General features: G+C 40.6%; 1 protein-coding gene across 9 annotated transcripts in view; it reads left to right on the top strand.

Moving 5' to 3' along the window:
- PRKD1 (protein kinase D1) overlaps window positions 1-17,064 on the top strand; it is a 183,635-nt gene that overhangs the window by 148,350 nt on the left and 18,221 nt on the right. For all 9 annotated transcript variants that reach the window (XM_061611549.1, XM_061611548.1, XM_061611551.1 and 6 more), the window contains 8 exons: window positions 688-889; window positions 1,746-1,869; window positions 4,401-4,478; window positions 6,399-6,678; window positions 8,966-9,018; window positions 10,032-10,104; window positions 12,324-12,430; window positions 16,131-16,292. In XM_061611549.1, the coding sequence (XP_061467533.1) occupies window positions 688-889; window positions 1,746-1,869; window positions 4,401-4,478; window positions 6,399-6,678; window positions 8,966-9,018; window positions 10,032-10,104; window positions 12,324-12,430; window positions 16,131-16,292 (1,079 nt within the window). The remainder of the gene's footprint in view (window positions 1-687; window positions 890-1,745; window positions 1,870-4,400; window positions 4,479-6,398; window positions 6,679-8,965; window positions 9,019-10,031; window positions 10,105-12,323; window positions 12,431-16,130; window positions 16,293-17,064) is intronic.

The following is a 17,064-nucleotide window of genomic DNA, read 5'->3' as shown; positions in this document are numbered from 1 at the left end:
CTTTAGGGAAGTGCCTCTCAGGAAACTACAGAAGAGTGTTTGTCACTGATTGCATCCATCCAAAGATTAAAGAAATGTTTATTAAAAGTTCATTCCAAGCAAAATTAGTAATATTATAAATATATAATTAGTAAGGGTCATTAGGGAAAGACTCAACAATTTCCTCTTGGTACAAAGCATGTATCAACCGATCAATGAAACTAAAAAAATGGTTCTATTCCGCCAATGTGATGTTATTTCTGGATAAAGCATGCAAGAAAATACAGTGACACACTCAGCTGTAATGTTCCAGATCCACTCTTGAGGCTTAGAAAAATGCTGTTTTTATGAAGGTTGAGGAGAAGTGTTTGAAGTTCATATTCTAGTCTTTTATGCTGTCATTAGTACAGTCTTTCCATTTAAACCTTTTCCTTTGTTTTTGCTGTTTGCTTTGTTTTATGGATATTGTTCTAAAATTTTACATGTTAATTTTAATTTACATTTCACCCCCACCCCAGTCTGAATACACTTGGTATGTTTTTGATTTTGGACAGGTTTCTCAAAAGCTATTTGAGAATGAAAGGTTTACTTGTTTGGTGGATCAACTCTTTTAGAAATAATATTCACATCTAGAACTGAGCTTTATCCCAGAGTTAGCTTTGATCTGTTTCTAAGGCTTTCATAATAATGTGGTCAAAATAATTCCAGAATTGCTTAGCCCTGGTGCAGAGTCTGATGTCGTCATGGAAGAGGGAAGTGATGATAATGACAGTGAAAGAAACAGTGGACTCTTAGATGAAATGGAGGAATCTATAGGTCATGATGCTGAGATGGCAATTATGAACCAGAGCGACAATGGAGAAATGCAGGATGCTGATCCTGACCATGATGAGAGTAACAGAATGATCAGGTGAGTTTTTGCATATCAGACAATTGAACTGGTTTCCATTGTTATATTGGACAGACAGCTGGCAGAGGTATCATCCTAAAAAAAAGTTGATAGGTTTCTGAAAAGTTTTCCTGTTTTGAAACTTAACAGGTCACTAAAAATTTTAGTGTCTCCTGTGAGTGTAAGATTTAGAAAAACTCAGATCTAACCATCCAAACCAAACATTTGCACACCTATGTAACATCCCTCTGGTGCTGGAATAATTGCTACAGTTTGTGACATTATGCCAGAGCAGTGTATAAATGTATGTATCATTTATGTTATTCATTAATGTATTTAGTACATTTATATAATCTGCTCTTCCTCCAAAGCAGCTCAGAATGGCATTCATGGTTCTATGCTCACCCACCCATTTTATCCTCATGAGAGGCTGAGAGACAGTAACTCTGTGGCTCAAGCCTTTGAGTTCTTGAGAACTATTTATCAAACAAGATGTTAAAAAACGCAGGGTGTGTGTGTGTGTGTGTGTGTGTGAGAGAGAGAGAGAGAGAGAGAGAGAGAGAAGACTATTGGCATTAGTCAAGCCATCCATGTCTACATTAAGTAAACTTTAAGATGGTGTATGGGAAAAGCTAACAGGTGCCACATTTGAATGTCTTTTTGGTTGGCTTAATAAAAGTATTGCCCTCATATAGACTTTTGGAATTCTTCTTATGGGCCAGCACTGCTAGCTTTACTCTTTGTTTGATAAGGTGATTCCAACTTTCAGAAGAATGTGAGTGCAACAAGTAACAAATTAAGATGTATCACTTTGGAATAATTTGTTATGCATATTTATTAAAAAAAACTTATTACCTCTGTTTACTGGATTTTTAAGCCCTTCAACAAGCAACAATATTCCACTAATGAGAGTGGTACAATCTGTTAAGCATACAAAAAGGAGAAGTAGTACAGTAATGAAAGAGGGATGGATGGTTCACTACACAAGCAAAGACACTCTGGTAAGAAAGATGTTAAGCAAAAAAGTATCTAAACTTAACTGATAGACAATAACTCTTGAATGCATATGGTGTGCTTCATAGTAACATAGGAAACTGCCTTATACTGAGTCATACCATTGGTCCATCTAGCTCAGTATTGTTGACATTGACTGGCAGTAGCTCTCCCAGATTTCACACAGGATCTTTTCCTAGCCCAGCCTCTGGAGATGCTGGAGATTGAAACTGGGACCTTCTGTATATAAGGCAGATGCTCTACCACTGAGCTAGAGCCCTGTTCTTTTGTTTGTCAAAAGATATTGCATGTATGTAAAAGCCCTCAGGGCCCTCAAAAGACGAAGACTGGGGCCACTGAACATAATCTTGTATAGACTTACATCTGAGCAAAACAAGCTCTTTTTTTAAAGTCAGTCATGTGCTTGCTGTTTCAGGCTGCAGAGTTGAAATTTTGAATGTGAACAGCTTGAATAATGTTTAAGGAAGATTTGCTACCTTTGTCAGGACTAGATTAGACTTCAAAACAAACCAGAAGGGTCAGATTTATCCTTGGCATGCTGAAGAATGTGAAGCAGTTCCAAAAAAACCAAATCAAGATGTGTTGTTAGTGTCAGTGTTGTCTTGGAAAACAGCTCATATTTTGATAGATAAAAAGGAAATTCATAGCTTTTTTAAGGCACATATAGAATTATACCCCTGTGTGATAAAATGCAGTTATGCTAGTCTGTAACATGAGGCATATAGAGATAAGACTTGGAAGAAATTTTATTGGCCAGTTTCCTTCATGTCTGCTGGACTTGGAGGATAGTCCAGTTTTGTGTTTTAAATAAAGCAGAGTCTGTACCTTACAATCCCTAGGGTTATGCTGTCCATGGAAATGGTCCACAGAAATATCACTTATGCATACAAAATTCAGGGGCTGTGATCTTTTACATCATGGGAAGCTGCCGTATAATACAGTTCATACAGATTCATAGGATTGATCTATTTAGCTCAGTATTGACTGCATTGACTATCAGTGGCTCTCCAGAATTTCAGACAGGATATCTCTCAGCCATATATGGAGAATCCCAGGATTGAACCTGGGACCTTCTTCGTGCAAAGCAGATGCTCTGCCACTGAGCTATGTCCCTTTCCCTAATCCTGATCCAGAGAATGCAGTCAAGTGAGGAAGATGGTTTCTGCTGTGAATTAACTGCTTGTTGCATGGAAGCTAATTTCTTGGAAGGAAAAAGAAATGCTGCTAGCAACTAGTGGTACAAGCACAGTATTGTTGTGCTGTTACCTGAGAGCTCAGTAGTCATATTGTCCAATCATCTAAAACAGGGATATGAAATCTGTGAACTTCTCAGTATTTTTTTTAGACTACAACTCCCATAATCCCTGACCATTGACCATGCTGACTTGTGCTGATGGGATTTGGAGTCCAACAACATCTGGAAGGCCTCTAGGTCTCCATACCTGTCCTAAGAGATATGTACCATGAAGATTGTGAAAGTGTGTGTGTGGAGGGCCTTATGACATTACCTTGACAGCATGCCCCTCTTGCACTGCTCTGACAATTCTGGAAGATTTAGGCCATGCGGTGGAGAACATCACATGATTCCGTGACATGACAGTTTGCGGAAAGGCTGATGCTGGTATGGGAAGGAAGCATATTATGACCTTCAATGTGGACTACATCTTTCAGGGCCCTGGGGCTGCAGGAGAGGGGCACATATAAGTCAAGTAATATCAGATGGTGCTCTCATAGTGTAGATCAGCTGTTATGTGTGAAGGAGCATTTAGACTCAGCCCAAGTTCACTTTTCCTCTTGATCATTCCATCTAACTTGTGATGCATACTTTTCAGATTGTTGCCTATGACAGAATGTCATTTTGTTGGTGGGATGGGTATAAAGGAGGGGGTGTCTATATTCAGTTCAACTGCAGGTTTTCACTCGTCCTTTCTCAATCAGCTCTGTAAGTGTGTGTGTGTGTGAGATAGAGAGAGAGAGAGAGATCCTCACATTTTATTGAGCTCTATTCACGGGCTTCAGATTACATTGTTCTTAACACAAAACTTTAACTCCAGTTGGAAACTAATTAACCTTTTTCTAAGGCTACAAGATAGGCCTGATACAGACATATCTGTATAATCTTAATGATGACTCAGGGTAGTACACGTTAGATTCATTTACTAATTAATGTAGAATGCTAATTGTTGCTACTAGTAACCTTATGGAACTCTAACACATGGGCATGTCACATGTAGATATTTGTGAGGGAAGGAAAAGACATCTCTGACTAAGCTTCCCTACCATAAAATGCAGGGTTCAGGGAAAAACAGGGGGAAATGTTGGTAAAATATCTATTACTTTTAGTTAAGCTTAAAACAATGCTTTGGAGCATTTCTCTGCATTAAATATGAAATTGTTATCCCTTTGTCATTCTTCACAATATTCAAGTTGCATTATCTAATTTAATTTTATTCATTATTGCTACATTCTTTGCTTAAATTTTCCTGAATTATTTTTAATTGTTTTTATTTCAATACAGAGGAAACGTCACTACTGGAGATTAGACAGCAAATGTATTACACTGTTTCAAAATGATACTGAAAGCAAATACTATAAGGTAATATTTGGGTTCATGTTTCATATATTCCAGAATACAGCTATGATTAATGTTTCTGTTGTGCTTGTTAATAGTTCATAGAGATGAATGAGTACCCTCCCCCAGTTCATATCTGACTGGACTGGAAATCAGCTGAGCAGTTTCCCCAGTATATAAATATATCCTTTCTGAGCCAAACCACATTCAGCCATGCTGTTGTGAATCACTACTTCTCCCACTCTTCTACCACCACATCACTACCACCCTTATTCCCTCTTTAAACCTCCCTTACATAGTTGGCATAAGGAGCTGCAGGACCAGGGAAAGGGGGAGCTAGAGAGGCTACAATATTAAAAACTATTTGGGGGGGGATAGCCCATAACCCTCACTGGATCGTCACCTTGTAGTGGTGAGTGGGCTTGCGTGTTCCAATGAACCCTGTGAGCGATGCTGTCGGGAGTCATGTACTCCCAGCAGGGTCACCCATGGCGGTAAGGTCAAGGGAGAGGAACCAGACAAAGAATGATCCAAGAAAGTCCTCGGCGGCAGAACAGGCGGAGGATAACAATGTGTATGTTACAACGGCTGTGAAGGCAGATGAAGGCTGCAGCAGATAAAGGACTTCCAATCGTCGTGGTACCCATGCCATTGGATCAAAGCCTTTTTCTGTCAGGATTGTGTGTTGATCGTGGTGCGCCGATCTCCCCACATAAAACAAATTCACACACAGGCGTCTTCCATAACAAAAGCCCCATGGCGATTGGCAAATGGCAATGGGGGAGGACTGTGAAATCCAGAAGCCCCTAGTCATGGTCTGGTACATTGGCGGTGGATACAGATTCAGATGGATCCATTGTTAAAGACTACATTTTGGAAGACAATCTTACTCGATCATGAGTGATCGCCAAGAAGAAGAAGCCCATAAGAGTCATCCTTTGTCCCCAACTTCTCCCAAACCACCATTATCAGTTTTAGGGGGAACTGATGTCAAGATTGGCTTTTAATTTTTCCCCCCTTTCAGCAAGCATTACAAGCCCCCAGAGTCGGCATACTTAGCTACATTGTTATGCTAGCTAGTAGTTATCATTTAACATGCTCTTGGAGGTCACTGATCCATAGGGTCGCCATAAGTCGTAATCGACTTGAAGGCACATAACAACAACAACAAATCATTTGACAACTATGCATCATAGTAGTGTCAAAATGGATCTTGCTGAGTGCAGCTGTGCCAGGCTCTAAATCTAATACCTCTGATTTATTCCACTGGAATTTCTAACAAGAAATGAAGAAAAGGACTCCTAAACTTTTTTGTGCAGTTGTTATAACAGGAAATCCATTCTAATATTTAAGCCAAGATTCTGATTGATGCCCAGGTACTGGCCAGGTCCAAAGGGTTATTGAGAATATGAGAGTGGTAGGAAGAAAAGTGGAGATGGGATAGGATTGCTGTTACTAACAAACTAAACATGTTGCCAAAATTCTCCCAAGTCCAGCTCAGATAAGTGAGAGGTAAGTTTTATAGCCCACAAATTCTTGTCTGTGTTGTATTAGATTTCACTCCTGTCTTGGACCAAATTCTGAAAATGTTGCAGCTTTATTCTCAACAGCCCTCATCATGCACAAAATTCTTCCTTCCTAGCCCCCTACCTCCCTGAACCTTTCCCTTCCCTTCCTTTGCAAGCAGCAGCGGGAGCAGCAATGGTGGTACACAGGGAGGGGAAGGGTGATTTTCTTCTTCCCTTCCTCCTTCTTTTCAGTCTGTTGCAATTGTCAGCAGTGCACCTGGGTGGAAAGCCCAAAGGACCATTAGAAAAGCAGTACTCCCAAGAGCTGAGAATGAGATTTCACAGCTGTCTCAGAAACTGTGCACAAATACATGTTTAAAGCACTCTTTCTACATGGAAAAGTATTTTCAAAATTAATCATCATCATTTTTCACAGGAAATTCCATTGTCTGAGATTTTATCCCTGGAACCTGCAAAAAACTTCAGTTTATTACCACAGGAAGCTAATCCACATTGCTTTGAAATAACCACAGCAAGTGTAGTCTACTATGTTGGGGAAAATGTTGAAAATCTGCCAAGCCTTCAGGCTAACAATAATGTTCTCACAAGTGGTTGTGGCCCAGATGTTGCAAGGATGTGGGAAATGGCAATCCAGCATGCCCTCATGCCTGTTATCCCTAAAGGGGCACCCAGTGGTTCAGGATCAAGTTTACACAGTAAGTTAATGAATTTTCTATTTTAAAATAAACCACTAGAAAAAACATGTGGACTAGACCCTCTTTTGTTGGCAATGAAATTAATTTGTGCATTTTGGTTGAACACTTTGGTTGCATGCATCATTCTAAGGTAGGGATGATGAAGCTTTTTGGCTCAGTGGGTCAGATCCTTATCAGGACTGGCCTCACAGGCAAATTTGACAGGTGAGCATGGCCACCACCCATAAATCACATGATGTTATTATGAATTCATGTGATTGACAGGTGGACGGCCCTGCCCACCTGTCAGAATCCCTTGCGACATTCCCAAGTACCCGCTGCTGCTATGCGAGAAAGAAGCTTTTCTTTGTGGTGCTTTGCACAGCAGCAGCAGGCACTTAGGAACCCTGCTAGCTTCCTACTCTCCATGCCAGAAGCAGGGAGAGGGAGTCAAAGAAGATAAAGAAAGCTCCTTTCTCTCCTTTGCCCCTCCACCCCCTATCATTGCCATTACCAGAAGGTAAAAAAGGAAACCATCACTTTCTGCTGTTTTGGGAAGCACCAGAAAAAAGCCTGCAAAAAATGCTGGCTTTTTTCTTTCACTTTGTTCGGCAGCAGCAGACTCTTGGGAACTCCACTGGCTTCCTTCTCGCCTTTCCCACACCACCCAAAAGGAGAGAAGGAACGTCTCCCCCTTTCCTGATTAAGTTCCTGACATTGGTGACTTGAAAGAGGGGGCTTGGAAAAGACTTGTTGAGTCTTCCCTTCTTCTTCGGGGACTTGGAGGAGGAGGGATGGAGACTTGCAAAGGCTTTTCCAAGTCTCCCCCTCCTCTTTCTTCCCCAGTGTCAGGAATTTAATGGGGAAAGGAGGGAGACTTGGAGAAAGTTTTAAGACAGCCTTGGAGCAAATGGGAGCACATGAGCGGGCTTTGCAAACATGAGCTGCTTCAAAGGATGCTTTTTCACAGGGTTTTCATCACCACTTGGCTGATAAGCAGGAATTAAATCCTGCTGCTTTGGCTGCACGATCTTGTTTCCTGCTGGGAACAAGAACACACAGCTAAGGCAGGATTAAAGCCTGACTTCCTGCCCACTGTGATCATCACTGTGATGTCAGCTGGTGAGTGGGTGAATGTGGTTTGGGGGAAATGGCCTTGGGGAAAAACTGGGATCCCCCCGAAGGGCCATGATTGGCATGGAGGCCGGTGGTCCTTCACCCCTGTTCTATGGTGTACCGCTAGGGACATCTAGCTTTTCACTTATGATGTTATTACCAAGCAGGTAGATTACACGAAGAATTTACACTACTCTGAGGTCTGGTTTTAATTATGGTTATACAGTTAAATTGGTTATAGGATCAGTGAGACCCAGTAATCTGTAATCAGGCCTTAAGAGCAGCTGACTACAGAGTGATAGGCTATTGACATATTGTTGTGGAATCCCAGATCAGAGCCAAACATCTTTCCTAATTGATGGTGCATTTAGGTTCTGGGATGTTAGACCTCTGCTAATGGTATCTGAAGCCATATGAGGATATATACCTTTCAAGTATATTGATATCAATTAGTATCAATATGTATATTTCACATACTTATATGATTAGGAGGGGAGGCTCATTCTAAAAGAAGAGGCTGCTGTGGATCTTCAGCCTCCCCTGACACACCCCATACCGGATCTCACCACCGTTAGAACATTGTTAGATTCAAAGTGTTGGTCCTTACCTATAAAGCCCTTAACGGCACTGGACCGCAATATCTGATGGAACGCCTCTCTCGCTATGTTCCTACCCGTTCACTCCGCTCGACGTCTAAGGCCCTTCTCCGGGTCCCAACCCATACAGAGGCCCGGAGAACAGTAACAAGATCTAGGGCCTTTTCGGTGGTGGCCCTCGAATTATGGAATGCCCTCCCAGATGAGATACGCCTGGCGCCTTCCCTGTCATCTTTCTGGCACCAGGTAAAAACCCACCTCTTCACCCAGGCATTTTAATGTATTTTATGCTTTTAATCTTACTTATTTTATTTCTAGTTTTCTTTTACTTTGTTTATATAATGTTTTATATTGTTTGCGCAATACACACTTGCTGTATTTTAAATATTGTGGTTTTATCATGTTGTACACCGCCCTGGGAGCTGCTAGCTATAGGGCGGTTTAGAAATGCAACTAAATAATAATAAATAAATAATAATTGCCAGCAGTGCAGTGATGGCATTGGAGCTGTCCTCTGCCATGCTGGGGAGGCCTCTGGTGGTGGACCTCCCTCTGTGCCTTCCGGACAGAAGTAATTTCTATACCTTTTTTTCTAGGAAATATATCTATCAGTATCTCAGTATCAAATTGCCAGGTCGAAGAAAATGTGGTAAGTGTTCTGAGTGTCTGTGCCAGACATGATAAAGCACAGCTTGCAAAGTCATTGATCTGTTTGGAAAACTTTAAGAGGATGTTTCATTGGGCATTTTCTTTATAGAAGGATAAAAAAGTAGCCATTGAGGAAAATATTTTTACAGCATTTTTTAATTTTTCTTTCTGATTAAAAAGGTCAAAATCTTGGTCAGTTTAAAATCCTCTTTTGCAACCCCACAGTAAGAATGCACCAGTTTAAATACTCTGTGATTAGAACCCTGTGAGAGAGGCAGGATGCCTCTGAATGCAAGTTGCTGGGAATCACAAGTGGGAAGAGTGCTCTTACGCTCAGGTCCTGCTTTCCATATTCATCTGGTTGGCCACTGTGAGAACAGGATGATGTACTAGATGGGCCATTGGCCTGATCCATCAGGGATTTTCTTATCTGTTCTAACATGTTCCGTTAACTTGAAGTTCAGTTGAAATTCAACCTTCCTTTTTTGCAATTCTCTTGATTCAGGGATTCATTCCAATAAGCTATGGTCCTTGCTGGGCCCAGTGCAGCTTGATGAGGTCACTGAAGTGTGATGGAGTTTAGAAGCATTTACTAAGCTTCAGTGTGCATAGCACAGAGCTGCCTCTCTCTTCCCTTTGCCCCAACTTGCAAACCCACAGAGTCTTCAGAGTGGGGAAGCAAGTGAATAGTGTCCTTAAATGCCACCAAACATGTGACGTGTACTTTAGTTCTGTTGATGCCCAGTGGCTTTGAATGTGCTGCACATGTGCACAAACATTAAGGGTCCATGTGCACACTACAGAAAGGAGCACAGCTCGTTAAAAGGAATTCAAAATGAGGGCAGACTCAGGATAGATACTGATCTTACCAGAACTCAACCATTGTCTTGCATGGAATTCAGCAGCATTTCTGTGAAATCATTTTCTGAATAATTTAGCTTCAGCAAAACTATTCAAATCTGGACTTTATTTCCATACTCTGGGGCTTAACATGCAATATATTTGTACTAACAGGATATCAGTACAGTGTACCAAATCTTTCCAGATGAAGTGCTGGGATCAGGACAGTTTGGAATTGTTTATGGAGGTAAGACTTTCCACGTGTATCATATATGTCTTCTGAGTAGACATGGTTAGGTTGACTAACTTAAGTCCATTGATTTGACAGAGTCTCATTGGAGAATGACTTAGTTGGATACCACCAAGTGTTTCTCGAGCGTTTTCAGATTCATCATGTCGCTAGGTTTTCCCCCTCTATCTGGCATACAGAAAATATTCTAATATGATATGGAGAGAGCACAGGAGGCAAAATACTTAAAAAAAATAGCTTGTGGCACAGGAATTTTATCATTAGAGCCTATACTATCTTGGACAGAGAACTTTATGTTATCGGATGCATACAATTGCCATATATAAATTATTTATTATTTATTTATTATTTCACTTATATCCCGCCCTTCCTCCCAGCAGAAGCCCAGGGCAGCAAACAAAATCACTAAAAACACTTTAAAACATCATAAAAACAGACCTCGAAATACATCAAAACATCTCTAAAAACATTTTTTAAAAAGCTTTGAAGACATCTTCATAATTGAATCATGATATCCCAAAAATACCTTGCAGTATCTTTAATTAATTTTATTCATTTAACACAATTTATATACTGCTTAATGAAAGAAAATCCTGAATTGTTTACATAAAATTTATCAAAAATACTGATAAAAATCAGTACATTTTGAAAACAAGTAGACATAATAAAATTATCAGAAATGTAGATAAAATCAACAGAATTTAAAAGCAAACATACATAATAAAATGACATGCAATCTAATTTTGGGGTCCATATGAAGTTGGAGATTCATTACCCCCTTTATTACTCCTCCTATCTGCTTTCCTGAAACTTCTTGTTGTTGCCTTTGCTAACTAAGTGAATGGTGTAACATTTAATTTGGCCCATAGGGCCAAGCTAGATACAATGATAAATGTGTGAATAGAGCCCTCCCTTGAAAATCAGATTATCTTCAGAGAGGTGATTTTTGTTAGAACCATGGCAGGGAGAGAAAGAGGGAGAGAGAGTTAAATTTCCCCTCTACAGTCTGGTCCTGTGCATGTCAGTTGCATTCAGACATTTAATGCCATGTCTAGTTTGGCCCTTAATTTGTTTTAGTTCTGCTCAGATGTGTCTGAAATGCTCCACAATGTCTTCATTAATGTTTTCTAAACAGAAAGGTAGAACCTGAAACTGATTTGATCCCCCCCTTTTTTAGTTTTACTTCTTTAGTCCCTTTTAATATCACTCCCCTGTATTTCTCAACTGTATTTTATGTATTTTTATCTGTTTTAATGTTTTTGTGTTTTTATTGTATTGTGTATGATTTTATTGTGAGCCACCCTGAATGCCCTGTTGTAAAGTAGAAGGGCGGGATAGAAATGTTTTAAATAAATAAATAAAATGATGATACTGTCAGTTAAGATTAGCTTTGCAAGAGGTTGGCTAGGGTGGTGGTGAATTGAGGGCTGTACGAGCGCACCAGCAGAGCCATTTTGGCATTCCTGCCAGTGCACCAGCACAGTACCCTGCACCATCCAGGTAAGTGGCAGCAACACTGCTCTTTGAGAGGGCTATTCTGTGGCATTGCCTTCCATTCTAGCCACTCCTGTACACAACTGGCTTTCTTGGGAATGTGACCTATATTCCTCTAGGTCAGGTGTGGGGAACCTTTGGCCCTCCAGATGTTGCTGAACCACAGATCCCATCAGCCCTAGCAAGCATGGCCCATGAGAGTTATAGTTCAGCAACATCTGGAGTGCCAAAGGTTCCCCACACCTGTTCTAGGTCTTTCCTTCCTTTAACTGTTGATGAGAGTCCTGTGCACACAGGGTGCTCTGTACTATGTATAATGCCTGTTTATTTCAGTGGATCTAAATAACATGCCAAATTTATGAGCCAAACTGCATGTGGTTTTGCATATCCCCTTTTTTTAATTTTTACGAAATGGAGGGGCAGAAGCTGCAAACTAATTCAGAAGACTAGGGTGCGGGATGGGAGGGAAGGAGAATAAACTTTTAAACCTTTATCCTTGTGCTGTTTTTCTTCTAAAATTGTCCTCACTGATTTTTACCTGTAAGAGAAAAGATATGGCTACCTCTTTGCCTTGAAATCTGTTTTATAAATTTCATGAAATTAAAGAAAATAATCTGAATGGCTTAGAACATTCTTGTCTCATAAAACAAAAAATTTGAGTTCTAGAAAGGTGACGCTTCTCAAAGATGATCATGTTAATTGGCATATTTTTCATCAAACAGGAAAACATCGCAAAACAGGAAGAGATGTAGCAATTAAAATCATTGACAAACTGAGATTTCCAACTAAGCAAGAAAGCCAACTTCGTAATGAGGTTGCAATTTTACAGGTATCTTTTATTTAATTACCAATTATATCCTGTATGTGTTTAATTTAGAGCAGGGCAATAAAATTTGCTGAGAACATATTTCAGCAATAGAAACCTATGTAACTAATTAAGCATTGGATCCCCAGATAAAGTTATCAACTTGTGTCTCTTTTTGAAATAATTTAAAATCTGCTTTAAATACAGGAACTTTGCACCAAAAATGTTAGTAACTTGCTAATCTGCATAGTCAGAAATAAATGTGCTTTTGAGATGATCTAACATAATTATTAGATGTCTAATCAGTGAATGTTAAGGGATACTTTTGTCTGTTTCTACCCATGTAGTAAAAAATAATAATTGTGAGCCTCATTTCTTTGTGGTATGAACTGAATTAGGACTGCATGTGTAATTCTTGCATTATACATACTAATGGAACTCATTCTCTGACTGCCAATCCACATATAGCACAAGAGGGACATATCAGAATTATAAATCAGAAATAGATATCAGAAACAGGTACAGTATACAATTAATATATGAAGAAATATTCATATATATGAATATATAGAAACCTTAAACTTTAAGGCAGTGGTTCCTAGCTTTTATGAGTACGTGACCCCCTTTTTAAGCTTAAAAAATTATGTGACACCCTCCCCCACTCTAATTGTAATTTTAGCCTCTGTTAATCTAAAAAATGGTGCGTGGCAAAATCACATCTCCAAATATCCCTTTCCATAAAAAGCTCCCTGGGGATAGGGAGATGTTGCTTTCTTTTCTTAATGCAAAGGTCCAATCAAGTTGGTATCCCTCTCCCCTCCCCACAGTCTGAAGATGTACAGTCCTGTCTCAACACCAGTGGGATACAGTGTTGGACTAAGATCCAGGTTCAAATCCCCACCCAGCCATGAAGCCCACTGGGTGACCTTGGACCAGACACAGTCTGTCAGCCTGACATATTGCACAGGGTTGGTGTAAGGAGAAAATAGAACCGGTGGGGGGGACCATGTGTACCACCTTGAGTAACTTGGAGAAAAGGTGGGATATAAATGCAATAATATTAAATAAATAAATACATTTCAGCTGTAGTATGTGGACCCCAGCCTCAGCCAACCTGCTGAGCTTTTTAATAATAATAATAATAATAATAATAATAATAATAAAAACCAGCAATGTAGTAGCGGTGGGGATGCTAGATTATGAAGACAAAAGGGTAGATAGATTGAGGAGGGGGATTGGTGCTTTTAGGCCTTGGGATGATTATCAGAGCTGATGACTTGGTTAGCGTGCACTTGGGAAATGAGAGTGGAGCAGAAAACATCAGTGCACACACACAAACACACCTGCCCCTCCAGCAAGCTTCTGCAGATGTGCATGCATTTGGGAATGTGGGAGGGGGTAACCCTCAACTGCCGCAGCATCTTGGAGAGAGAGATGAAGGGGCAGAGTGTAGGCGGAAGAAAGGGGGGACTCAGACACACACACTTAGCCTCAAAGATGGGGGGCGAGCACGTCCTGAGCTTCCTGACTGCTCTTTGGCTCCGTCTGGGCCGAAGGTGAGATCTGGGCAGCCTCACAAATAAGAAGAATTTTTAAAAGGAGGTGGCAATGAAGCAGGAGTCAAGAAAGGCAGGCAGGCTGGCTGCCAGGAAGGAAGGGCCTTTCCTTGCAGCCTTGCTTCTTTTTGCTTCACAAAAGCCCTCTCCTCTCATTCTGAGTGAGGGCATCATCAGAAGTAGCAGTGCAAGTAGACGGGAGTCAGCAATAGTAATCCCCTCTTCTTCCTGGTAGCTCCACCCTCAGCCTCCTTTGGTGTCTGCCACGTGTTTTATAGGCAGATGCCTGCCCTTGCCTGAAAAATGCTCTGGCGCTTCAGCAAAAGACCTTCCCTGTTGTTTGGAGCAAAAGGGAGGTGTCATCTGCAGCAGCAGTGGGGGGCAGACAGTGTCCAGGGAGTGAAGACTTTTTTAAAAATAATAATAAATAATTCATTTCTTTACTGTTCGCGGCCCCCTCTGGATTACTTCACAGCCCCCAGGTTGGGAACTTCTTCTAGTATAAAAAGGTATAAATCATCAAGTTACAGCATCTATTAGGTTAGATTGTTGCACAAGACTTGAGTTCAAACTCAGAGTCTTACTAAGACAGTTACAAAGCAGTTGGAAATACAGAAACATACAATAATACTACTCACTGTCAGATGAAACGAATGTGATACACAGTCCTTGCTTCAACCAGGGGTTCAGCACTGGTCCAGAACACTGGGTGTTTGGCCTTTTTATTCTCTGTCTTATCAAAAGGTGTGGTTACTAGAGCCTGGCCACTCAGTCTCTTCTGAGGACTGAGTCTTGCTGAGTCCTTTCCCTAAGGCTTCTAAAAAATTAACTGCCTTTTAAAGGAATTCCATCTCTACAAGTGGACATGTTGGCTCTCTTCCCAGACTTGTTATCTGTCTGCATCTCATTTAGACTGGGCAGACAGGCTGCCAGGACTGAAGGAGATTGTGGGTGGGGTGGGAAGGGGACTGCTCTGAACGAGAGAGCTGTACAGAAAAATAGACACTTAAGTGAGAAACAAATACAAGCAAATGAAAATAAGTGGTGTAGCCCATAGCAACAGGCTTTGGGGGGAACATCAAAGTTATGAAAGTCCCCCCTCCAAAAAAAAAACTATAATGGGGGGAAAAAAACCAAATTGGTACAACAAGGTGTGAACATACTTAATGGGCATGGAATATTGATGGCCTGTTATAGGAAGGGGACAGAAAACTAGAAGAAGGGAATGGCAGGATAGAACCCCAAACAGGATGACCCCACACTGCAACATATTGGTGCAGGTCCAAGTTGTTAACTATAAAAATGAAAACATTTCCTTAACATATGCAAGGTACATTTTATTTTATTTTTAAGTTCCAAGACCAGGGGACTGGAAGTAACCTAAGGATAACATGGTTCCATTCTGTTCCTCTAAAATAAATTAGAGAAAACTTTTTTCTCCCTCTTTCATAATGCTAGAACTCAGGGAACTTGAAAGTTGGAAGATTCAGGATAGACAAAAGAAAGTACTTCACACAGCACATAGTTAAACTATTGAATTCACTCTCACAAGAGGAAGTTTTGGCCACCAAATTGGATGGCTTTAAAAGAGGATTAGACAAATTCATTTTATTTCATTTTATTTATTATTAAATTTATATCTCGCCCTTCTTCCTAGAAGGAGCCCAGGGCAGCATGGAGGATAAGGGTATCAGTGGCTACTAGCCATGATGGATATGTTCTCCCTTCACTGTCAGAGACAGTATGCTTCTGAATTCTGGTTGTTGGAAACCACAGGAGAGGAGAGTGCTGTTGTGCTCAGGTCCTGCTTGCGGGCTTTCCTTAGGCATCTGGTTGGCCAGTGTGAGAACAGAATGCTGGACTAGTTGGGCCACTGTTCTGATCCAGAAGGCTCTTCTTAAATTGATAAGGACAAAATGCCTGTTCTGTATAGATCTTTAAAATGTTATTGACAAACCAATTTTATAGGTTCTAAGCATGTTTGCATTGTCCTGACTGATTTTGCATAACAAATTATTGCTAGGTTATTTCTGGCTGGTTATACTTTTATGCTGGTGCCAAAGGGCTGGAAAAATGGATGGCTGTATAATAACCTAACATTTCCTGGGCTTTGTCATTGGATCTGGACAAATTGGGCTTACTCAAATAGTGTTTTTCTTTAATAATAGAATCTGCATCACTTGGGTGTTGTAAATTTGGAATGCATGTTTGAGACACCAGAAAGAGTGTTTGTTGTTATGGAGAAGCTCCACGGAGACATGCTGGAGATGATCTTGTCAAGTGAAAAAGGAAGGCTGCCAGAACGAATAACCAAGTTTTTAATTACACAGGTAAGAGCGAGCCCACTAAGGGATATCAAATGTTCCTTTTCGTATGAGATTCACTTCTATAAATTAAAAATATAGTCAAATATACCATTGACATGGATAGCAGGTAATGGTGTAAGCCACAGTTTGGAGAGAGAGTGCAGTCCAGAGTGAGTAAAGTATTATTGAGGTTGCTAGCAAGTTTTGTATATCAAGTTGACTTTAGGCTGTGCCTTTCTCTGTGTCTTCTCTCTGATGAAGAATATTTATTATGTGCTTGACTGTATTGATCCTAGTTTAATGTACAGAAAGTTAGCATGGTGTGGTGGTTAGAGTGTTGGAGTAGGACCTGGGAGACCAGGGTTCAAATCCTGACTCAGCCATGAAGGTTGCTGGGTGACCTTGGGCCAGTCACAGTCTCTCAGTCTCTATATCACATGGGTGTTGTGAGAATAAAATGGAGATGGAGGAGAACCATGTATGCCACTTTGAGCTCATTGGAGGAAAGGCAGGATATAAATGTAATAATAAATAAATAATAACATGTAAGATGGTAAGCATTAATCATGATCTTCAGTGTGTCTCTCATGTGTGGAAAGTTGAAAGCCTTCCCCCAAAGCCTGCTGGTACGTGGAGCCTACAACTCTGTGATAGACTCATCTCTTCTCCATCTTTGACATATGTGGGAGCCATTGCCAAGCTAGCCAATTCCACATATGGGAGGATCATTCATAGACACAAGACAGCTGTGCCAGTGCTGAGACCTTGGGTGCCCAATAAGTGCCAGTTGTTATGA

The sequence above is a fragment of the Rhineura floridana genome, chromosome 2 (genome assembly GCF_030035675.1).
Source record: "Rhineura floridana isolate rRhiFlo1 chromosome 2, rRhiFlo1.hap2, whole genome shotgun sequence".
Lineage (NCBI taxonomy): Eukaryota > Metazoa > Chordata > Lepidosauria > Squamata > Rhineuridae > Rhineura > Rhineura floridana.
The sequence above is the reverse complement of the archived record's forward strand: the minus strand, read 5'-3'. Positions and strand labels throughout refer to the sequence as shown.